We start from the raw sequence: 25609 nt of genomic DNA on the forward strand, positions 1-25609 counted from the left end.
TGTGACAAATTCTGTAATATATTGAAAGAACACTTGCATGTTTATTAAGACAAGCCTTTCCTTGGCCAGCGCCGTGGCTCTCTTGGTTAATCCTCTGCCTGCAGCATTGGCAACCCATATGGGCACAGGTTCTAGTCCCAGCTGCTCCTCTTCCAGTCCAGCTCCCTGCTGTGGCTCGGGAAGGCAGTGGAGGATGGCCCGAGTACTTGGGCCCCTGTACCCACATGGGAGACCAGGAAGAAGCACCTGGCTCCTGGCTTCTGATGGACATAGCTCCAGCTGTAGCGGCCATTTGGGGGGTGAACCAACGGAAGGAAGACCTTTCTCTCTCTGTCTCTCTCACTGTCTAACTCTATCTGTCGAATAATAAAAAAAAAAAAAGACAAGCCTTAGAGCTACTGAACAATAAAAGATCTTATTTACAAAGTTATTCCATGAGGAAATGTGACTGTAGTAGCCTTGTTATGTAAGTTCCAACAAATCCCTAAGTATAAAGTGAATCTTTCAGTTACAAAAAAAGTCTGTATGACATGAAAAGTTTGAATAATCAGGTATAAGAAAGACAAATATTTAAAAACACAAAAAAGTGTCTGCAACCATTATCCAGCAACAAAAATTAATATAGGGAATAATCAATTTTACCTATGATTAGCAAAGGTGAGAGACTGGCATTGTGGTGTAGCGGGTAATGCCACCGCCTATGATGCAGGCATACCATATTGGTGCCAGTTTGTGTCCCTTGTGCCCCATTTCTGATGCAGCTTCCTGTTTATAATGGTGCTGGAAAAGCAGCAAAAGATAGCCCAGTGGTTGGACCCTTGCCACTCATGTGGAAGATCCAGAAGAAGATCCTTGCTCTTGGCTTTCATCTGAGCCAGCACTGGCAGATGGAAGATCTCTCTCTCTCTCTAATTTTCAATTAAATAAATAAACCCAAAAAAATTATTAGCAAAGGTGAAAAGAAAAGACATTCTGAGCAAGATTCCCAAGACTGGCTGCTGTAAATATACTAAGACAATTCTCATACTTTGGTGGTATGAGTATCAGTGAGTACATTGTAAGGGAGCACCACTTGAAATAAGTATCCATATCTAAGATGTTCATCTTTTAGGATCCACCAGCCCAATTCCAATGAATTTCCTAATAGGGAAATAATTTTACAAGTATATAAAAAGTGAACATATAGAGGTTTTTAATACATTTTAGTTCTTAAAAGCCATAATAACCCCTCAAATAATCACAATGTTCATCAACAGAGGATTGGTTTAATAAATAAGTATAGCCAGGGCCGGTGCTGTGGCGCAGCGGGTTAATGCCCTTGCCTGAAGTGCCAGCATCCTATGTGGGCACCAGTTCTAGTCCCAGCTGCTCCTCTTCCAATCCAGCTCTCTGCTATGGCCTGGGAAAGCACCACAAGATGGCCCAAGTCCTTGGGTCCCTGCACCCACATGGGAGACTTGGAAGAAGCTCCTGGCTCCTGGCTTAGGATCGGCTCAGCTCCAGCCATTGCAGCCATCTGGGGAGTGAACCAGTGAATGGAAGACCTCTCTCTCTGTCTCTACCTTTCTCTGTAACTCTTTCAAATAAATAAAATAAATCTTTTAAAAAAAGTGTAGCTTTTCAATGAAATTATGCAACTATTAGAAAAATTATATATAGCATGAAAAAGTGTTCAAAAAATATTCAGTGTAAAAATCACATTTCCAAAACATATATATAATATATATATATATTATATATAACTCTATGCAATTTTATTTCACATGCATGCATGTGAATTCTTATGCAGTCTGGAGGTGGTGCTGCATTCATTATTCTAACAGTAATTTCTGAACCAGTAGTAACAGGGATCTTCATTTTTCATTTGATTTTATTTTATGCACTGATTTTTCCATAATGGGCAGAAATAAGTAATAAAGGCAATTCAGACAGAAACTCCCAGAAAATTAAGTGACAAACAAATTCAACCACTTTACAAAGGAAATATCACAAATATTTGGAAATTACCTTATATCTTCCATTTAAATTCCTTAATTTCCAAACAAAGAAACCATTGTTCATAATTTACAAAAATTTTCTAAGGCTTAAAACATCATCAGTGAAAAATTAAGGACAAAAACCAAGACATCCCTATCAATTTCTCTTGATATAAATACTGACCTTTTCACAATAATTATAGAAATAATCTCTTTTTAAAGATTTATTATTTGAAAGGCAGAAGTACAGAGAGGGAGTGAGGGAAAGAGAGAGAGAGCGAGAGAGAGAAAGAGAGAGAGGAGGAGAGCAGAGAGAGAGGAGGAGAGCTGAGAGAGAGCTCCTCCATCCGTTGGTTCATTTCCCAAATGGCTGTAACAGGCAGAGGCCAGGAGCTTCTTCCAGGTTTCCCACATGGGTGCAGGAACCCAAGGATTGGAGCATCCTCCTCTGCTTTCCCACGCACATTAGCAGGGAAGTGGATTGGAAGCAGAACAGCCAGGACATGAGCCAGTGCCCATATGGGATGCCACCATTGAAGACAGCAGCAAGCCATAGTGCTGGACCCAGAAATAATCTATTTACAGTGCAATAGCACGTGAATATATAAGAATTACTTGCTTTGAAAACAAATACATGAATTATTATTTTATTATAGTATTTTACAAATATATGATATCTTAGATATGCAACTATGTAATATATATGGATAGTTGATAAAGTAAAAAAGAGATTAGAAATATTATGTTTGAATAACACATTTTCCCAAACTTGAAGAACAGAAATGTATTCAAGTGAAGAATTCTGAATTCATCTTGAAATGTATTCCAATTATATTTCATACAAACGGTAATCATCAGTGAGTATCCTGTCTTCTGAGATTGGTACCATCCCACTAAAATAGCAAGAACGATAGGAAAGCCTGATAATTTCTTAGTTCTAAAAGTCTGTCAGAAAACTTAATCAATTTTTGCTCTTAATTCTCAAGATCAACATATACTTTCTTAGAGCAGATTTTTATTTTGAGAAAGAACTGAATTTTTCCTCAAGAATGAAAGATAATTTACAGCAAAAAAAAAGAAAAAAGTAAATCATTATCTTCAATTTATCCACAAATCCTAATGATGCTGATAAAGTGGTGATTACTGGTTGATCTCTAAATGACTTAGGCTCTCTATTTTTGTAACAGTAAAGATCTTCTTTGTTTTACCTGTTTGATTTTACTGGGTTTCCTAAAAGTTATCTGGGAAGTTACTATTTTTTTTTTTTTTTTTTTGACAGGCAGAGTTAGAGAGAGAGAGACAGAAAGAAAGGTCTTCCTTCCGTTGGTTCACCCCCCAAATGGCTGCTACGGCTGGCGCGCTGCACCTATCCAAAGCCAGGAGCCAGGTGCTTCCTCCTGGTCTCCCATGCAGTACAGGGGTCAAGCACTCGGGCCATCTTCCACTGCCTTCCCGGGCCACAGCAGAGAGCTGGACTGGAAGAGGAGCAACCGGGACAGAATCCGGTGCCCCAACCGGGACTAGAACCCGGGGCGCTGGTGCTGCAGGCAGGCAGAGGATTAGCCAAGTGATCCACGGCGCCAGCCTGGGAAGTTACTATTAACAATCATCCTAGGAGATTATAATGGAGGCAGGATGAGCTGGCGCCACAGCTCACTAGGCTAATCCTCTGCCTTGCAGCGCCGGCACACCGGGTTCTAGTCCCGGTCGGGGCGCCGGAATCTGTCCGGTTGCCCCTCTTCCAGGCCAGCTCTCTGCTGTGGCCCGGGAGTGCAGTGGAGGATGGCCCAAGTGCTTGGGCCCTGCACCCCATGGGAGACCAGGAGAAGCACCTGGCTCCTGCCTTTGGATCAGCGCAGTGCACTGGCCACAGCCACATTCCATCTTCCAGCTCCACTCCAAATTTCAGCTTCCTGCCAATGTGCACCCTGGGAAATAGCACAGGATGGCTCAACTAGTAGTGTCTCTGCCACCCACGGGGGAGATCCAGATTGAGTTTTGGCCTGCTGGCTTCAGATTGTACCCACCTCAGCTGTTTAGATATTTGAGGAATAAACCAGCAGATGTGAGATCTCTGTCTTTCTCTGTCTCTCTGTTTTTCCAACAAATGTATTTTTTTAAAAATGGAAGATGTGATTATGGACACATTCTTACATGACAAATAATTGTGGCATATTTTTAATATTCTTTTGTGTTAGACAAAAACCCAGCTACAATGTAAAAAAATGACCTTCTCTTTCTCAAATAATGAAGACTCATTGCAACTCCTAAAAGACAGGAACTTCATGTGTCTATCACTCTCTCCCTGCCTCCTCTCCTTTTCTGAGCCCTGTGTCTTGTCTATCTTAAACTCCAACAGCATAATGTATGTTTAAGTTAATGCAGTTTTTGCTCTTATCTTGAATGCACTATGCATTGATACAGCAACAGCAATGGAAAATCAGACCTCCAGATTAACGGCTATTTTGTAAAATAAGAACATGAGCAATTACAAGGCATTATGTCCAAATCTGAGAATTTTTAAACCAAAACCTATTCATAATATTTGCCATTTTGAATAAAGTCACCTAATTAAAATTCCATGAAATAATACATTTCTACCTAATCAGACTATCTGATGATGTTGATTAAAACAAGTGGTGAAATAGCAAGATAAAAGTCATTATAAAACAGAGTTCTCAAAACTGGCTCATTAAATAGATGGGGAAACTTTGATGGTGTAATAGAAAATAGGCAGTTAAGATTTCAAACTGACAGCTGATCTTCCCAAATAACCAGACTAATATATTTGCTAGAAAATACTGCTCTGTAGTGTTAAAAAAAGCAATTTGGCAAAATCATTTTATTCAGATTCTTTTTAGATTAGCTTGGTTTCTAAAGCCTGAATTTAAGGTAGAGCATCCAAAAAATTTGAAGGAAAAAAAGAAGCTCACTGTTTTCTCATGGCATGTAATTCTACAGCTATTTCTCCTATACATTTTGCAAGGACTTCAAATATTATAGCTTTTAAATAACAAATGTGTCATTCTCCAGTGAGTTCTGTTTTAAAAACTGGTTGACTAGACAAGCATAGTAATGAGATCCAAGGAAATACTTAGGAATCCCTCAGCCCCATGCAAATTTACAGAGCTCAGCAGATCAGCCCACCAGCATGGACAGCTCATGGACTTAACAAGGCTTTCCAGAAGGAGGATGCACACAGCTGATCACAGAACACTTCCAGAGACCTTCAGACTATTAATTCAAATACTCTCATGGCAAAAGAAACAAACATGTATTTACAAAATAAGTCCTGAGGTTTCTTTGTTTGCAGATCAAGGAAAACAAAGACCAAAAAAAAAATCCACTAAAGTTTAATTTTTTTTTTCTTTTTAGATCATGGTGGCTTCGACAACGATAAATACACAGAAAAGTGGTTATATTCTGTAATCTAGTAATTGACACCTGCTCGCTCATATTTAAAACTCTTTAAAATCTTACCTTTTTATTTTATAGGTATTCCTTAAAAAGGCATATAAATCATTTTACTCAAGATTAATGTTAAACATATTCTTGAGGGGCCGGCGCCATGAACTAGTGGGTAAAGCTGCCACCTGCAGTGCCAGCATCCCATATGAATACCAGTCAGAGTCCTGGCTGCTCTACTTCCCACCCAGCTCTCTGTTATGGCCTGGGAAAGCGGTGAAAGATGACCCAAGCCTGTGGGCCCCCACACTGGCGTGGGAGGCCTGGAAGGAGCTCCTGGCTCCAAGCTTTGGATCAGCCCATTTGGGGAGAAACCAGCAGATTAAAGACTGCCTCTGTGTCTGCCTCTCTGTAACTCTGCCTTTCAACTAAATAAAGAAATCTTAAAGAAAAGTTAATAGAAAAATTGTATCATGAAAAAAACACATAGATAAAAAAATTCTTAAACAATGTACAGTTCATAAAAAGCCAATGGTCTCACAAAACTACAGTTCTTAAAGATGATATTTGTATACTTGTTTAATAGCCAGATGTCCAATTATAGAGTCTTTCTTAACCCAGTTAACTTGTAGTCCCAAGAAGCAAGAAAATTCAGCACTTATTTTAAAACGAACACTCTCCCACTCTACCACTCCACAGGAAAAAAAAAAAAAAAAAAACACCACACTCCCTCCTGGGAGGAATGAACCACACACTCTCTCATCTCTTCTGTGTCATTCCTTTACAGATTGCAAGATAGGACTAAATGAGACTATAATCACAGAAAACAGCAAGCACTTTTGAATTATCTCTATTAGGAGCCTTATTATCCAATATTGTCTATTAGAACATCTTGTACAAAACAAACTTCTACTTTTCATTTATTCGCATATGCTTTTCTGAATTTTGAGAAATTAAAAATTAAAATTAAACTGTACATGAATACATTGAGTAATGTCCAATCAAGGTAAGTATATTTATCCTTTCAAGCACTTAGCTTTTTATTTTATGATCAAATCATCCCAAGTCTTATCTTCTAGGTAATTTTTATAGAGAAATACACCATTTATTAACATTATCTATAGACACCCTACTGTGCAATGGAACATAGGAATATCTTCCTATTGTACTCATCAATCAACTTTGCCCATCCCTCCCTTTCTGCTCCCAACCCCCAGCCTCTGTTGACAATTATTATATTTTTAACTTCTATGAGATCAACTATTTTTTAGATTCCACATGTAAGTTAGAACATGTGATACTTGTATTTATGCACTTGGTTTATTTCACTTAAAGTAATAACCTTTAGTTCCATCTGTACTGTTGAAAATGAAAAAGTTGCATCCATTTTATGGCTGAGTAATATTCCATTGTGGATATATACCAAATATTTTAATTAACTAAAACTAATTAATTTTAATTAATTTGATCAGTAGCTGGACACATAGGTTGTTTCCATTTCCTGGCTATTGTGAATAGTACTGCAGTAAACATGGGAATGCAGATATCTCATCAATGGATGGAAATTATTTTTCTTGGATACAATCTCAAGTGTGAGATTGTTCAATCATATAGCAGACCTATTTCCAGTTTTTTGAGGACTTGCCTTCAGTCTTCTGCAATGTCCATACTAATTTACATTTCCACCAACATGTGCAAAGGTTCCCTTTTGCTCTCCATCCTGCCCAACACTTGTGACCTCTTGTCTTTTTGGTAACAGCCAGTGAGGGGATATCATTGTGGTTTTGATTTACATTTCCCTGATGACTACTGATATTTTTTATTTTTATTTTTATTTTCTTGTACTTGCGGGTCATGCATTTGATAAATGTCTGTTTATATTTATTCTCAAATTTAATACTGAGTATTTGCTATTTATTTATTGCTACTAAGTTATTACATATTCTGGATATAAACACCTTTTCAGAGCAGAGCTTACAAATACATTCCCCTACACTGTAGGCTTCATTCTGCTGATTCCTTTGTTATGCAAAACCTTTTTAGCTTTATAAAATCTCATTTCTCTATTTTTGCTTCCAATTCCTTTGCGTTAGGGATCTGATCCAAAAACTCTTTGTCAATCCTAATGCCCTGAAGTGTTTTCCTATTTTCTAATAGTTCCAAGGTTTTAGATATCTATTTATCTATCTATCTATCTATATATATATATATATATTTTAATCTATTTGACAGGTAGAGTTAGACAGTGAGAGAGAAAGAGACAGAGAGAAAGGTCTTCCTTCTGTTGGTTCACACCCCAAATGGCCATTCTGGCCGGGGCTACGCCGATCCGAAGCTGGGAACCAGGTGCTTCTTCCTGGTCTCCCACGTGGGTGCAGGCACCCAAGCACTTGGGCCATCCTCCACTGCCTTCCTGGGCCACAGAAGAGAGCTGGACTGGAAGAGAAGCAGCCGGGACTAGAACCGGGTGTGCATATGGGATTCCGGTGCCGCAGGTGGAGGATTAGCCAAGTGAGCCACAGCACCGGCCCCAGATATCTATATTTTTATTTCCTTGGCAAATGTAAACCTCTAAACCAGTATCAAAGTGAATATTAAATGATTGTAATTTTTGTTAAATTTTATTTATATCTCTATTTTGGATATTTTATATATATTAATACATATATGTATTAAATATTTCTAAGAAATATGTATTTCTTAGCAAATCATGTGGACTCTGGTTCAATTTTCAGCAATGGCACTCGCCAACATGTGGCCTTGTACAAATTAACTACTCAGCCCTTATTTTACTTATCTTTTCAAAATGAACACACTAAGAATCATTAAATCACGAAATAATTGTGGGTGGAAAGCAGAGTTCCAGAGAGAGAGGAGAGACAGAGACAGAGAGGTCTTCTATCTACTGGCTCACTCTCAGAATGGCCCCAATGGCCCCAATGGCCCCAGCTGTGCTGATTCAAAACCAAGAGCCAAGAGCTTCTTGCAGGTCTCCCACAGAAGCGCAGGGGCCCAAGCACCTGGGCCTTCTCTGCTGCTTTCCCAGACACATTAGCAGGGAGCTGGATCAGAAGTAGAGCAGGTAGGATGCAAACCAGTGCCCACATAATAAGCAGTAGCTTTACTCGCTTTGCCACAATGCTGGCCCACATTGTAAGTTTTAAGTGAGCTAAAACATGATATACAGATTTTTAAAGACTTATTTATTTACTTGAAAGTCAGAGTTACACAGAGAGAGGAGAGGCGGGGGGAAGGGGGGACAGAGAGAGAGAGGGAGAGAGAGAGAGGTCTTCCATCCGCTGGTTCACTCTGCAGTTGGCTGCAATAGCCTGACCTGTGCCTAACCAAAGCCAGGAGCCAGGAACTTCTTTCAGGTCTCCCACATGGGTGCAGGGGCCCAAGAAAGCTGGATCAGAAGTGGAGCAGCCGAGTCTCAAACTGGTGCCCATACAGGATGCCAGCATTGCAGTGGCTTTACCTATTCTGCCACAGCACCCACCCCCATGATATACATCTTGACACAGGGTTCTTTGCACGTTATAAAATCTCAACAGCAACTAGTTATTACTAAAGTTCTTTAATGGAATGTATGTCTACGTGGTCAAATTGTGAGGTTTTTTTTGGTTCAACAGTCTTAATCTTAACATTCTACTGAGTATATAATAGTAATTGTTGTGTATATATGTCCATATGTATATATTTTCAAAGGTTCTTCAATAAGTTCGTGGTGTATCCCAAAATATATTTTATTTAATCATATACCTACATATAATTGTAACAGATATGTAATTAATAAACATATTTGCATATCTAAAGGGCTTGTATAAAAATAACACATCAAAAATAACAGGATTCTGACAGAAATAGTAACTTCATTCCTGTGTAAATTTAAAACTAAGGGATTTGGTGCTATGGTGTATCAGGTTAAGCATCCACCAGCAGAACTGGCATCCCATATGGGCACCAGTTTGTATCCTGGATGCTCCTCTTCCAATCCAGCTCTCTGCTAGTGCCGAGGAAAGCAGTGGAAGATGGCCCAAGTGCTTGGGGCCCTAGACCGCATCGGAGACCCAGAAGAAGCTCCTGGCTCCTGGCTTTAGATCAGCCCAGCCCTGGCTGTTGCGGCCATTTGGGAAGTGAACCAGTGGGTAGAAGACCTCTCTCTGTCTGTCTGTCCCTCTCTCTGTCTGTAACTCTGCCTCTCAAATACATAAATAAAATGAAATAAAATAAATTTTTAAAAGATTTTAAAGATTGCAGCTAATGGGGGAGTGAACCATCAGATGGAAGCTCGCTCGCTCGCTCTCTCTCTGCCTCTCCTCTCATTCAGTGTAACTCTGACTTTCAAATAAATAAATCTTTTTTTAAAAAAAGGAAAAATATATTAGAAACAAAAATAGAAAAATACCATAACACTAAATTTAGAAATATAAAATTTTATCTAATCAGAAATTTTTTCTGGATCTATCGTATTTCATTCCCATTCAAAACTACTATGGTATTAAAATGCACCAGTTTCCAAAACAATGTTTATTATTTGGATTAAAAAGTACATAGTGAAAATTTCAAAGAGTAAGCTAAAGATGCTCAGTCATGCCTTAAGTATATGTTGTACACTTCAAGCACTACCATTAGGCAGTTACAAATAATTTGTAGGAAGTTATTTTAGTAAAATTTTTCCAATATATAAATGTGTGATAAATACTACCACTACTGCTAAATTAATAGTCATCTTGGAAACAAAAAAATAGCTAAATTATATTATCCTATGCATATATTAAAATGTTTACTGATATTTTTCTGATATTTTAAACTAACTGATACAGCAATTATTCATTTACATATGGTATTAAACACTGTGCTAGGTGACCCTCTCTCCACTTTGAAAATCTTGCCCAACCTAATTTAGAATTATTAGTATTTTCATCATTTTGTATCAGTAAAATTAGTGTGACTATACTAAATGACATTGTCTAACAAAAAAAAATCAGAGCTGGAAAATGTTTTCCATCTTTCTCAAGCTTATAGTATTTCTTGCCCTCCACTTTATTTCCTATAAAGATGCTTAATATTTTCTCATCATGTCATAGCATCTACCCAACAATGGACAAGGTCCGTTTTGTACAGACCTCAAAGTAACATGCAACTAAGTAGTACCCTGCACACTCCTACCATTCTTGTACACTTAACTGTACAGTTTTGGAAATTATATAACCTCTCTAGTTCTTGGATTCCAGATTTGCAAAAGGGAAGAGTGCTACTTGGACCATGAGATTTTTGTGTCTTAAGTGAGACAGTCATATACACGCTAGATTTTATCTCTGCAACACTACAGTTCACATGCAATGGCTATCTTTATTTGGTACTTTCCCAAATGACTGTTCTAATGTTACACCTATTCATATTGTTCTCTACTCTCCTGCTCACTTCAAGCTCTCCATCACCAGGAAATACACGAATCCCAGTTACTCATGTCACTTGGACCTTCATCCTCACAAAAGCCCATCTTACAATGGGAAACTGATCATTATTTATGATATCAACTTTCCACTTCTCTATAAAGCTAATGTTCCTAAAACAGTGGCCCTCAGAGACTAGCTGTGACACAGTCATCCAGAGAGCTTTTAAACATGTTGAGTCCTGAACCCCATCTCAGACCTTCTGGACATAGGCCTAGAAAACAAAAGTATTAAAACTAGACTCAGGGGGCTGACCTTGTGGCATAGCAGGTAAAGCCACTGCTTGCAGTGCCAGCATCCCATAAGGGCACTGGTTCGAGTCCCAGCTGCTCCACTCCTGATTCAGCTCTCTGCTGTGGCCTGGGAAAGCAGAACAAGATGGCCCAAGTCCTTATGCCCCTGCACCCACAGCGGAGACCCAGAAGAATCTCCTGGCTTCAGATTGGTACAGCTCCGGCCATTGTAGCCAACTGGGTAGTGAATCAGCTGATAGAAACCTCTCTCTTTATCTCTCTCTCTCTCTCTCTCTCTGCCTCTCCTTCTCTGTGTAACTCTTTCAAGTAAAAAAATAAATCTTTTTTAAACTTTTATTTAATAAATATAAATTTCCAAAGTACAACATTTTGTATTTATTTATTTTTTATTTGACAGCTAGAGTTAGACAGTGAGAGAGACAGAGAAATAGAGAGAAAGGTCTTCCTTCTGTTGGTTCACCCCCCAAATGGCTGCTATGGCCGGAGCTACGCCGATCTGAAGCCAGGAGCCAGGTTCTTCTTCCTGGTCTCCCATGTGGGTGCGGGGGCCCAAGCACTTGGGCCATCCTCCACTGCCTTCCCAGGCCACAGCAGAGAGCTGGATTGGAAGAGGAGCAACCAGGACTACAACCAGGCACCCATATGGGATGCCGGCGCCGCAGGCAGAGGATTAACCAAGTGAGCCACAGCGCCAGCCCCCAAAGCACAACTTTTGAATTATAGCGGCTTTCTCCTTCATAATCTCCCTCCCACCCACAACCATCCCATCCCCGACTCCCTCTCCCATCCCATTCACATCAAGGTTCATTTTCAATTATCTTTATATACAGAAGATCAATTTAGTATATACTAAGTAAAGATTTCAACAGTTTGCACCCACACAGAAACACAAAGTATAAAGTACTGTTTGAGTACTAGTTATACCGTTAATTCACATAGTACAACACATTAAGGACAGAGGTCCTACATGGGGAGCAGGTGCACAGTGACTCCTGTTGTTGATTTAACAATTGACACTCTTATTTTTGATGTCAGTAATCACCCGAGGCTCTTGTCATGAGCTGCCAAGGCTATGGAAGCCTCTTGAGTTCACCAACTCTGATCTTTAGACAAGGCCATATTCAAAGTGGAAGTAGAAGTTCTCTCCTCCCTTCAGAGAAAGGTACCTCCTTCTTTGATGGCCTGTTCTTCCCACTGGGATCTCACTCACAGAGATCTTTCACTTAGGTTTTGTTTTGTTTTTTTTGTTTGTTTGTTTGTTTGTTTTTTGCCACAGTGTCTTGGCTTTCCATGCCTGCCAAAATCTCATGGGCTTTTTTAGCCAGATTCAAATACCTTATGGGCTGATTCTGAGGCCAGAGTGCTGTTTAGGGCATTTGCCATTCTGAGTCTGCTGTATATCCTGCTTCCCATGAAGAATCTTTCTCTCCTTTTTAATTCTATCAATTATTATTTGCAGACACCGGTCTTACATGTGATCCCTTTGACACTTAATCCTATCTTTTTGATTAATTATGAACTTAAACTGATCACTTTGACTAGTGAGATGGCATTGGTACATGCCACCTTGATGGGATTGAATTGGAATCCCCTGGTACATTTCTAGCTCTAACATTAGGGATAAGTCTGAGCATATCCCAAACTGTACATCTCTTCCCTTTCTTATTCCCACTCTTATATTTAACAGGGATCACTTTTCAGTTAAATTTAAATACCTAAGAATAATTGTGTATTAATTAAAGAATTCAACCAATGCTATTAAGTAGGAAAAAAAATACTAAAAGGAATAAAATAGCAAGTTACCCCTCAACAGTCAGAGTCTAAAGAAAGCCTTAACTCAGCCTGCGCCGTGGCTCACCTGGCTAACCCTGCGCCTGCAGCGCCGGCACCCCCAATTCTAGTCCCCGTTGCTCTTCTTCCAGTCCAGCTCTCTGCTGTGGCCCGGGAGGGCAATGGAGGATGGCCCAAGTGTTTGGGCCCTGAACCCGCACCTGGCTCCTGGCTTCGGATAGATGCAGCACGCTGGCCGTAGCGGCCATTTGGGGGGTGAACCAACGGAAGGAAGACCTTTCTCTCTGTCTCTCTCTCTCTCTCTCTCTCACTGTCTAACTCTGCCTGTCCAAAAAAAAAAGTTAATGGAAAATGGGAGACCAGGAGGAAGCACCAAGCTCCTGGCTTCGGATCAGTGCAGTGCTGGCCATAGCAGCCATTAGGGGAGTGAACCAACAGAATGAAGACCTTTCTCTCTGTCTCTCTCTCACTGTGTATAACTCTCTCTGTCTCTCTCTCACTGTCTAACTCTGCCTGTCAAAAAAAAAGAAAAGAAAAGAAAGAAAGCCTTAACTCAGGTGTAAGAACTATTGCATATGCTTCTTCAACACACCCTAACCAGTATACTTTCAGTTAAGTTAGCAATTGATAAATACTTTCTGGTAGCCTAATATTCAACTACTCCTCCATATTTGTTCAGCATCTCCTAATACCTAGACTTGGATGAGGCACTAAAGATACATGCAAATGCTGGCCATACATTTACACATCTCAAAAAAAAATTTTTTTTTTTTGACAGGCAGAGTGGATAGTGAGAGAGAGAGAGAGACAGAGAGAAAGGTCTTCCTTTGCCGTTGGTTCACCCTCCAATGGCCGTCGCGGCTGGCGCACTGAGGCCGCTCATCGCGCTGATCCGAAGCCAGGAGCCAGGTGCTTCTCCTGGTCTCCCATGGGGTGCAGGGCCCAAGCACTTGGGCCATCCTCCACTGCACTCCCGGGCCACAGCAGAGAGCTGGCCTGGAAGAGGGGCAACCGGGACAGAATCTGGCGCCCCGACTGAGACTAGAACCCAGTGTGCCGGCGCCGCAAGGTGGAGGATTAGCCTAGTGAGCCATGGTGCCGGCCTCTCAAAATTTCTAATCTTCCTCTTTGACCTACTCATGTGTCACTTTTCTAAGATATATGAAGATTCACCTTTAAAAACTTCATTAATTTAATTATAGCTCTTATGTTAAGAGATTAGTCATTTCATCTTTAATTGCCCAAACAATTACTTCTAAGTTAAGACCTTTTGGCAGTCAAATGGGCAGTAGGTGCCAAATTATAGAGGAAGGAAATGAGACATGACAGCATAAATGCCAACAGAATATTACCAACAACAACAAAACAGCTGCAAGCACCAATAGCCTAAATTCAACGTCCGTATTTTTCTATATAAATGGTGACAGGAAAATATAAACCCATTTCTCTCCTACTTTAGCAAAATATATATTTTGCAAACAAAATGCACAACTGAAAGCATCAAATAAATCTCTCATATTTTTATCTTTTAAAGCAAAACCATATATTTTTTTCTTCTTTAGTCTGTTTCAAAGTATTTCTATGTCATCCAAAGATGTAAGGTGATTTTTAAAACTCTGAGTAACATCAAGAAAGAAACAGGTTGAAGAGTAGCTATGCATATGTAAGTGAAGTAAATGTATGAAATTTAACAACAGACTTCCATTCTGTTTTACTCCAATTCACTATTTAGCATATGTTTTGCTTATTCTTGTTAATGGCTTATATGCAAAAGGGAACATTATGTTCCTTTATTTTCAAATAATGTACAGCTATTTACTATTAATAATCTATAAAATGTATTAAATAGATTCATTTTTTTAAAAAATAATCAATGGAAAATTGTTAAAATGTTCCTATATTTACATTTGTCTCTAAGATTACTGAAAGTTTTTATAAGCCTAGCTTTTATATAATGTGGGAAAACAAACACTGATGGTTGTAGTGGTATGTATTTTCTGAACAAGAAAACTATAATAATACTCAAGGAAGATTTGTTTAGTGAAAACAGACTATTTTATCCACAAAATTACTACATGTAACGTGTAAAATATGAACAAGGAAATAGACAAGAACTAGAAGGTGGCACGTGCTCATTAAAACACAGTTTTAATAAATAAATGGGGATGTAGATAACATTTGCCTTTGATGTTTGTTGATATTTTCAAATTATTTTTACAATGATATATATATCATCAAACATTTGTATTCATTCACACGACTCAATAAGAAAAGCTCCTTTTCTCTATCTGCTTGGAGAACAATAAAAAAAAAAGTCATTTTTTTACATGGCTAGAGATAGTTTTTTTCCCCAGACCACATTTACAATTTGTGGAGACATTTTTGGCTTCGGTAGTTTCAACATTGGGAGTGCCATTGGCATCCAGTAGGTAGACAGTTAGAATGGATGCCGTTAGCACCTTCGGGACACAACAACGCCCTCCACGAAAGGTAACTGTCTGGGCCAAACTACAAACAGCAGTCAGGCACACCCTACTGTAAATGGTCAAAAAACAAATGTCCTCTAGGAAAGTAAGCCCTCAACCCCAAGAAAAATACTTTCTTAGATTTACACTCTTGTGGTAATTATCCTGAATATTTAGCTATTTAAAAATGGGGGGGGGGGCTACTTTGAAAACATGAAACCTAAGCCACTTCCCTCTTCTGCTTTTTGTTTCCAGGTAAGACTATAAATAAACTCAAGCATTAACTTTGTTGAAAGAACCAAGAAAGCAAAAGTAACAAACTTGCGCTAAAAGTTAACAAAAAAAAAATACAAAAAAAAGGAAATACATTTATAAACTAGCACTATCAAGTGGCACAGTGTTTAAAAATTGATGGAATAAGTCTTCTAAAGATGTAATCTTGGGGCCGGCGCTGTGGCGCAGAGGGTTAATGCCCTTGCCTGAAGTGCCAGCATCCTATGTGGGTGTCAGTTCTAATCCTGGCTGCTCCTCTTCCGATTCAGCTCTCTATTATGGCCTAGGAAAGCAGTAGAAGGACTTGGGCCCCTGCACCCGCGTGGAAGACCTGGAAGAAGCTCCTGGCTCCTGGCTTTGGATCAGCACAGCTCCAGCCGTTGTGGCCATCTGGGGAGTGAACCAGCAGATGGAAGACCTCTCTCTCTCTCTGCCTCTCCTTTCTCTGTGTAACTCTGACTTTCAAACAAATAAATAAATCTTTAAAAAAAAAGATGTAATCTTTATAATTTAAGTATTTCTTATTTGGGGTAGAGGAAAGAAAGAACAGGAAAAGAGAAGAAAAAATGCCAACAATCTTTAAGAAAATTGTTTGCATGACCAGTTTACCAGAAACACAAAAATTTGTTTGCAACAGATTTTCATAAAGTGTCCACCCTCAACCTAAATAAAATGAGACTCAGTCTAAATTTCATGAATATCTACCAGGTACCAGGCAAGAGTTCATGACAATTATCTACCAAAAATTGTTGGCCTTAATGGTTATCTGACAGGATTTGCAATAGGAAAATTACTAGACAACTTAATGAATAGAACCTATTCATAATGAAAGAAATTATGACACAGCCATCTTCAACTCCTAAAGACCTTAAACAAATCTTCTCTTATTACTGGCTCAGAGTGTGCTCAGTAGGCTTAACATAAAATAGAAGTTTCTCAAGGAGAGGAATCATATCATATTTAATACATACTGAATAAAATATTTTGTTGAAATAATTTTAATGAATTAAAGATATCTTTCCAAAGTGGAAAAAGAGAATAACAACATGAAAATATCACAGAGGATTTGTTTATTTCATAGACCTACTAATTCCACAAAAAAATCAAGAATGCAAACAACAGTTTAACCAAAACAAGGTCCTCTTGAATTGAAATGATAAAAAAAAAAGCTTTGCTATATTTAATAGTGCAGTATATGGGGCCCATGTTGTGGCATAGCAGGTTAAGCTGCCACCTGCAACACAAGCATCCATATGGGTGCCAGTTCCTGTCCCAGCTTCTCCACTTCCCATCCAGCTCCCTATTAATGTGCCTGGAAAAGCAGCAGAAGATGGCCAATGTGTTCCGGCCCCTACCACCCGTGTGGCAGACCCAGAAGAAGCTCCTGGCTCCTGACTTCAGCTATATTTGACAAATAAGCTCCATTTATTACATCAGTAAATAAATCGCATGACTTACTTCAACTGGCAATTATGGTACGTGACGCCCCTGACCATTTATACCTTTGGAAAGTTTTTGTTTCAGCCTCTAAGACATCATTACACAGAGGTTCTCGTACTAACTCTGTGAGTAGCTAGCTACTCAGTCATCTCTGTTGTGGGTTCCTTTTCAGTTTTCCAGCTCTTAAATTATAGTGCTCACTAGACCTCCAGTTTTAGCTATTTTCTCATTTCCCCTTTTAAATTTCATACATTCACACAGTTTTAAGTACCACTTATAGGCTGACAATGTTCAAGTTCATCTCTCTAGTCATGACTTTATCCCCAACTGTAGGCTTGTATTTTCCAATCACCTACTGGTTATGTCCATGTGGAACATCCATGTATATAGAAAAATTAACATTTTTCAGATTGAATTCACTGTCTGCTCACATGTCCCATCCTTCCTACCTCAACTGTCCTTCCTGTCTTCCTCTTAATATATAACACCATTAGAAATTTGTCATTCACCAAGGCCTCTCACTTCTATCTTCTAACTACCCTGATTTTTTGATCTTCTACTTTAATTCCTGTCTTAGCTCCTTCAACTCTTCCTGGGTTAATGCAGTAGGTTTCTATCTCATCTCCCAACCCCTGGTCCTGCTCCATTTCAACAGATCTACCACACATCAGTATCACTCTCTAAAGGTGTGGAGCTCCTGATGCAATTCTCCTAATGAGAATTCATCCTCTCATAGAGCCCAATAACCATGGGGATAGAAATTAAAATCACAAGCAAGGCATAAAAATTGTATTCATATCATTTAATAAATACCTATGGCTTCAACTTCAATTTTATCCCCTTCTCACTCGTACTCCAGCCTTTTTAATCCTTTGTAAATCCCTAATACCATGTGTTTTCCTGTGTTTTATCCTCTTACATGCCATTTCTTTCTGTTTAGAACATCAACAGATCTCTAACACCTTTCTCCACTTAGCTAATTGCCAAGAAATACACCAGTACTCTACATCTCCACTATGCCCTGAGTATTTCCTCTTTCAAAGCACTTAAGACCCCTACACTGGGGTTTTGTGTATTTGATGGTTTAAATGATGAATGGCTTGAAGTTGAGGACTGTGATTGCATCTATCTAAACATATAGAACACTGTGTCATGAACAATGCATTACTATGAAAATAAACGATTCCCTTAATATTTATGGCATTCACCAGGATCAAATATCCAAACAACCATGTGTACACAGAAAACAACCACATAGGGAGAGACACTATGACTCTGATTAGATGTAATTTGTCAATATTATGAAGAAAGAATAAATATGAAACCTATTATGCAATCCAAAATACAAAATGTCAAATGAATGGTGAAATTAGCAAGTGACAAAAGAATTGATAAGAGACAGATCACTAAGCACTTACTTTGCGGCTCAGAAAAGGTTTTTGAGAAAAAAATAAGAACCTGAGGCAGAATTTAAGGTGAACACCTGAATATTACATTTCTTGAGGTCTAGGGACAGGTTGGATTTTTTTCACTGCTCTGCCCATAAGGTCTAACACATGCCTGAATCAGAGTAGCTGCTAAATTAGTATTTGTTGAATGGAATTTTAAATTGTGCAGCTGGTGATGCAAGAAACATCTGTTTTTAAAAAAAGGAAGCACTTTTCTCCATTTGCTTTTCCATAAAAAGGTAATTTGTATATGTGTTTACTAGAACTCTTTCCTCAAAAGTGAAATATTGCTTCACTCTTTGGTTGGCAAATGTGTTGTTTCAAGATGGAGAAGAATCTGCTTTAAATGAAGAGAAAGCTATTTCAATCCATAATCCTCAGAGCCAAATTTGAATCTTTAAATGCATTTTTCATCAAAGAATCTTAACAAAAAGATTCCTGCCAATTTAACCAAGACTTCTAAAAATATATCATTCCCAAGCCAAGCTTTCTGCTGAGGAGCATTCAAATTGAAATCACATTCTTCTAAAGGACTGACAGTCACCTGACTCATATGGCTGGGAATCCATCACCATCTTCCTGAATAAAAACACAATGCCATTTCATTTAGGAATTCTGCATTTTCCTTACATTTTTCCAGATTTTTTGAATTTTCCTGGAACTTCTTCATACTCAACAGAGCTACTATCATGAACCAATCCAGAAACATAAGTAACCTTGTGTTGGACGTCAACTTAACGGATCCTTCCTTATTTCAAATTTAAGGAAACTGACACTTATTTGACAACTACCCAACCAAACACACTTAGAACAGCAACTGGAGCACACCTTGGGTCTCTGGAGTGCTAGCCTGGTATTCAGACTTCATTAGTTATGTTCATAGAACACCAATGCATTGATATACAGCATTTTATACATTCTGGTAGCCACTTGAGATGGGCAGAATAGGACCCTTCCTTTTTTTCAACAGGTGAGGAAATTAAACATACTCTGGCTGTGACCAAGCCTCATAAGTGCAACTAGCGCCTTAGACTCCTGATTCCATTCAGGCTCTTTCCATCACTGTCATCTACAATGAGCATCATCACACAGACATGGACATTTACTCCCTCAGCACAAAGGAGTCAATGGCAAATTAAATGCTCTGCTGCTTACCATTCTTCAAAGAAAAATGTGCTATAAGAGAAAGTTATAACTGCCAGAAGTTGGGGTCCACAAAGGATAATGAGGCAGAGATATGTGTATTAATCAATTCAAGGTTTCACTTTAATCAGTCATTCAGAGTTGAATCTAATCAAAATATCCTAAGTCTCTTAGACCTGTATATGAGGCATAATATACCACAACCAAGATCCTTTATTATTTAAACCAGAGACAGGATTTCTCATCTGTTGCTTCAAAGACAATAATCACAATTTTTTTTAAAGCTACATACATCACAAAAGTTTTCTTTGAAGGATTAATTTTAGTTCATTGACTGCTAGTTGAGGGGCCAACACTGTGGCTTAGTAGGTTAAGCCTCCGCCTTTGGTGCTGATATCCCATGATGATGCTGGTTCAAATCCTGGCTGCTCTATTTCCAATCCAGCTCTCTGCTAATGTGCCTGAGGTGGCACTGGAGGTTGGCCCAAGTGCTTGGGCCCCTGCACCCATGTGAGAAACCCAGAGGAAGCTCCTGGCTTCAAATCAGCCCAGCTTTGGCCACTGCAGCCATTTGGGGAGTGAACCAGCTAGTGGAAGACCTCTCTCTATGTCTCTCCCTCTCACTATCTGTAACTCTGCCTCTCAAATGAATGGATAGATCTTTAAAAGACAAAATACTTCTAGTTGAAATGAAAAAAAGTTTATTTTTAACAAGTTAAAATGTGACCAGACAAATCCATGGGTGTTAGCAATAGGCTAAGAAAGGAATCTGGCTTGGAATTTTTAACACTTGGTTCTAATCAGTAATGTTGCAATGCTGTCCCATTTACAACCTGGAATTTATTTTTGCACTTTCAACATCCCATGAGTCCCATGATTTTCAGCAACAGTAAATAACTTTCAGTGATGACACCTCGCGTTAGGTGGATCTATATTTTGACCAGCAGGTCTTGGCATGTGTCCACCTCACATCTCTCTCCAAAATGTTGCTTGGAGGTAAAAAGTGAACAAAACTTGAGGGAAAAAAAACTCTACTACTAAACAATTTTTACAAGTTCTTAGCTTATCTATTGTAGTAACCAGTAATGACTCCATTGTTGTCTCTTTGGATTCTAGATTTTTCTTATTTTTTCCATAAAATCCCATTTTTTGGTGATGGTTTAAAGAAGAATGTAGTACAGTAAAACTTGGAAGACACAAATGAACATAAAGCAACATGAAAGAGAGAGGAGCCTGATTCAGTCACAAGTAGGACCACGCTAACTTCTGTATAACTTAGAAACAAATCTAAGTTCAATCAGATTCCAGTACTCGGGACTTTGGAGGCTTTGGGGCATTTTCTATCTTTATGCTGAAATCCAAAATATAAAATGATACAAGATCTCTCAAATACTACTAATGTGAGTATTTGTATATTCAAGAAACATTTTCTAATCACACAGGGGAATTTCATAATGTGTGGAAAATGTTTGGTTCTGAGTCACCCAATGTTGTCTTTGGTCTGTGCTTATATCCTATTTGACAACAATATTCCCAATAACTTCAATACAAAAAGATTCACGTCACATTAAAACATTGCCGAAATGGGTGAATAGTCCCTAGACTCTTGTGATACCTGAAGATTACCAGTTATCTTTGGACAATGCATGAGGACTATGCTGGTTAATTGAGTTTACTCCTTGTTTGAATTTTGGAAATCTGGAAATTTGTGTGCTGCTGAGAACATATTCAACTGAGTACTTCAGCATTCTTGAATTAATGAATAAAGTGTGCTAACTTTCAAGTCCTGATGCCTGATCAGAAGTGTTTTGCCTAAAAGATAACACATTGCAACCCCTTTAATAATTCATTCAGTTTCTTGACAGAACAATGCCAAAACAAGTCTTTTGAAAAGTGCTGTAGACTTTCAGGAGTTAAAGCAACACTAGAATTTTACATGAAAGTGTGGTAAGGCCTAGAGAGACTTTTCCATAGGATAAAACTTCAAAAACAGAAGAAAAGTCACTGGAAAAATGCCCCCCAAGTAAAGTTGGGAATCTGGGGCACGTGTCAGCCTTGTGTGGCTGCAGTGTTCCAAATGGGCAGCAGGGGGCGCTCCTGCATGAAGCAAACCCCCCACAAGTGGTTCCCAGTTGGAGAACACAGGCTTTTTCTCTCATCACTTGCCCCAAATCCTAGGAGGTAGCCACCAAGGAGTGCTGCTGTCAATAAACTGTACAAACTTAGGATAGGAGTTAAATAACATCGCAAAAGTGACTGGAGACAGCACAAGGGACAAAATCTGTCTTCTAGAGACATAGTAGCCAATTTTTTTAAAAATGTATTTGGGTGAACAGGAGGTGGTGAGCAATAGGGATGGGGAAGGAGGTTGCCCTTAGCTGCAGAGACAGTCCTGAACTCAACAAGTGTGTGTCATTATTCCAGGGTCGTGCGCTCAGCCTCTAAGTTGCAGTTAGGTTATATTCTGTTAAAAGCCACATCAACACATCTCCCTCGTCCCCTGACCCCACTCCAAACCAAGAGAAATCACTTGCTGAACTGGGTTTCCTATGAAGCCTTTCGGAACGCGTCTTCTGCAGGCAGTCTCCTGCATGTGGCTGTGTTTTACACGTAAACATGTGTAACACATTTTATTCACTCCACACCAATCTTGGAGTCTCCTCTGAACCAGGTTGGAAAAAAATTGAGGGACCAGAAATTGCACATTTGTAACTCAAACATGGTAGACTCCCAGGTAAAATCCCCTGCCCTGGTCTCCACATCACAGACACAAGACACCTACCCAGGCCACTCTACCCTGAACATCTGGCTCTCTCCTCCATGCACCCACACAAAGATCTGGGAGGGATACAGCCAAAAACCTCAATACTCACCATATTGACTTCAGAAACCATATCAATACTGGCAATGTCAATGTTCATTCCCACGGCCACAGGGGGACCTGAAAAGCAAGACAGTCAGCCCCATGATTTCTCAGAACTTCATTCATTCTTAGCCAGAGTTGTCCCCTGCACAAACCTCTCTGTGCTGCTCACCCCCTAACTCTTCCATCCCCTGCTCCTGTGTGAAAAGGGTGGCAGACACTCACTCTTCTAGGAATTGCTCTTGACTGTGCACACACGTGTGCTCATGGACCAGAGATCCCAGCTCTGTCTACTTACGTAGATGTCTCAGACTGCACACACATACAACTCACAGAAGCTGGGGAACCATTCCAGCCCACTGAAACCCTCTCCTCTTCATTCGTTCCTATCCCCTTTTCTGTGGCCAGGTTTTAACTCTCTAAGCTTCCAAAGAGTGTGAAGCAAAATAAAATGGGCATAGCAGCGTATCTAGGACTGCAGTGAGAAAGGTCCTTCCTCCCCTGCCCTCCTTACTCTCTTGCATGCCCCTCCCCCAGCTCTGCCACCCTAGTCCTGCCCCTTCGTATCCCACGCTGTGAGGCTTGCAAGGCTGGATAAGATCCAGACCTGAGCCACTTTAAACCTAGCCAGAAGAACTCTTCCAAAGTAGGCGGGCACAGGGGGTTAATGCTACCTCTCAACCAATTGCTTGCCCATCTTATCCTCCAAAATGTTCCCTATGGCCTTCGGTAAGCCAGCCTCTCTGGGCACAGCCCCGACTAAACTTAAGAATCTCGTATCGCAACGCAGCAGACAGTAACGCATGGGATTTATAGCCGTGAAGCCCAGAGGACAGTAGTCACCGTTAAGCACGCGCTTCGAGGGCCCTCACGGAATGACCACCCAAGCGCCAGGCAGTGACAAATCGGCTCAAGTTTGGTTCAGTTTCTCAGTATGGTAAAATAGGGACACAGTCGGTACAGCACATGCACCTACAACTGGGGAGAGCGCACAGTGCACACACACACAGCTTCCGAAGACAGCCTGGGCTACAGCCGGGCTGTTTCTTCTCTGTAAGACAACTCCATTACCTCCGAAATCTGGTCTCAGACGAATGTCATAGCCTTTCAGGAGCCTGTCCACCGTCTCCTTAACCAGCGACATATTGCTGGGGTCATTGACACTAAGGGAAGAAATGACAGTAAACAGGCATCAGTGGGGAGCGGGCACAGCAGTCTCCGGCATTCCTGCTCGCAGAGGTATGCAGAGCGAGCCCTTCAAAGTGAGGAAGGAAAAAGCAGCGCGGGGTCCACTTACCTCTGGGCACAGACGGCGGCGATTATCAAGGGGAATGACCAGATCCCAAGGTAGCCCCTTCTCCGGACTCTCCACATCCCTTTAGTTTTGGATGGAATTGAGGTTTCACTGAAGAAAGGAGATCCAACTTAGTCTGCCCAGTGCAGTAATTCTAATGGGAGGCGCATGCGCACGGCGAACCAAAACATCAAAGGGGCAGCGGCGGCTGCCGGGCACCGAGATTTCCTTGTTTAAAAAAAAATTAAAGGGGAAAAGGGGAAAGCACAGATCTGTATAATACACACATATCTGACTGTTGTGGAAAAGTCACCCAACAGGAGCAGCCAGAGTAAAATGTCTGGTGTTGTCCTTTTGTTAAGACAAAAACAACTACAGCGCCCCGGTAAGTTCGGTAGTTGCAGGAGGCAGTGGTGCACCTCGCGGGGTGTGGGTTTGGGGTGTTTTCGTGTGTGTGTGTGTGTGTGTATGTGTATGTGTTCTTAACATGCACACCCAGGATGGGATTTTAGGGGAGGCGAGGGGAGGTGTAGGGTGGTGGGAGTCCACTTCTGGTCTCGCGGCAGAGGGGGCGAGGACTTTGAACTTTATTTCCTCAGTGGATGGCATCCCCCGCCTGGGGCGAGACGGAGGTGGGGGCGGGGGGGTGGGAGTTGTGCTTGGGGGTGCCGGGGGCGCGCAGGAACCAATGGGAGCCGCGTTGAGCAGCCCGTTAGATTTGGGGCGGGAGGGGGGAGAATTAGGAAGAAACGGATAAATGGGGGAAAAAAAGGAAGAAAGAGGAAGGCAAAGACGATGCCGGGTCTGTGCTCGGAGTCGGGGAGCCCGCGTTTCTTCACTACTCACGAGCAATTCCTCTCTCCTGCTCCTCACCCCTTGCCCCCGGTCCCAGAGAGTGAACCACGGGGTCCGGGCTTCTCCGCGTGTGACGTTCCTGACCCGCTGGTCCCGGTTATTTATAGCAGGACGGGGGGCGGGGGCGAGGGAGCAGAGAGGCAGCGCTGGCTCCCCAGCTTTCGGCCGGATCCTGCACCGAGAAATCCTTCCTGTGCAGGGAGGGGCTGGGATCGGGGCGACGGGGACGAAGGGGCGCGCGGCGGCACAGCGCGGCGACCCTCGCCCTAGCGCAGGTGCTGCAGACGCAGGGCGTGGGCGCCCGCAGGGCTCGCGAAGGGCAGGTGGCCGCGAGACGCGCCCGGGCCGGCGCCCCACGCCCCTTGGACGCACGCGCGCCGCGCGCACCCACGTGCTGGCGGGCGCCCGCCCAGCGCCCCCCGCCCCGCGCCGCACTCCCCGCGCGCGCGCCCGCCCGCCCGCGTGTGCCGCCCACTTCCGCGGCGCGGCCTGGCCCCGGACGGCGCCTCTGCACCCAGCGAGTCCGAAAGGTCCCTGGGAAGCTTGGGAAGGGGCCCCGGGGCCGCCCGGGGTGCCGAGCTCGCTTGCTCGCGTTCTCCGCGCTGCCTCGTCCTTCGGGCCCCTGGCCTGGCGGGGTTCGCATTCCCCCCGGGGGCTGCCCCTTCGGTGTCACCTGGCCGGGCTCACCACGGCCACCGAGACCCCCCCCCCCCCAATGGAGGCGGCAAGCTTGGGGTGTGGAGTGAAGGGAGGGAGAGATTCCGTGCACAAAAGAACCCGTGGCTCCGCTGGAGGCAGAGACGTGCTGCGAGGCCGGGTCGGGACAGGGCTCCGAGGGCCCCCGAGTTGGTACAGTAGAGGCAGAAAGAGGGCACGTGGCGCAGGGCAGGAGTTCCCCATCTCCTTCTCCCCGACTCCATCCCCTGCGCCGGGGGAGAGCTGG

The 25609-nt window shown here is 41.5% G+C and overlaps 1 protein-coding gene across 4 annotated transcripts in view; it reads right to left on the minus strand.

Annotated features, from left to right (window-relative positions):
- GABRB2 (gamma-aminobutyric acid type A receptor subunit beta2) overlaps positions 1 to 25001 on the minus strand; it is a 304185-nt gene extending 279184 nt beyond the window's left edge. Inside the window, exons 1-4 of one of the 4 annotated variants that reach the window (XM_051843578.2) lie at positions 24658 to 25001; positions 23815 to 23922; positions 23589 to 23680; positions 22528 to 22595 (exon numbers count right to left, since the gene is read on the minus strand). In XM_051843578.2, the coding sequence (XP_051699538.1) occupies positions 22528 to 22595; positions 23589 to 23680; positions 23815 to 23891 (237 nt within the window). In that variant the 5' untranslated portion in view covers positions 23892 to 23922; positions 24658 to 25001. Of the gene's footprint in view, positions 1 to 22527; positions 22596 to 23588; positions 23681 to 23814; positions 24040 to 24657 lie in introns of all 4 variants that reach the window. The other 3 variants (XM_070076396.1, XM_051843577.2, XM_070076397.1) reach the window with 3 other exon arrangements.
- Positions 25002 to 25609: the final 608 nt, after the last annotated feature.

Source organism: Oryctolagus cuniculus, chromosome 6, assembly GCF_964237555.1.
Source record: "Oryctolagus cuniculus chromosome 6, mOryCun1.1, whole genome shotgun sequence".
Taxonomy (NCBI): domain Eukaryota; kingdom Metazoa; phylum Chordata; class Mammalia; order Lagomorpha; family Leporidae; genus Oryctolagus; species Oryctolagus cuniculus.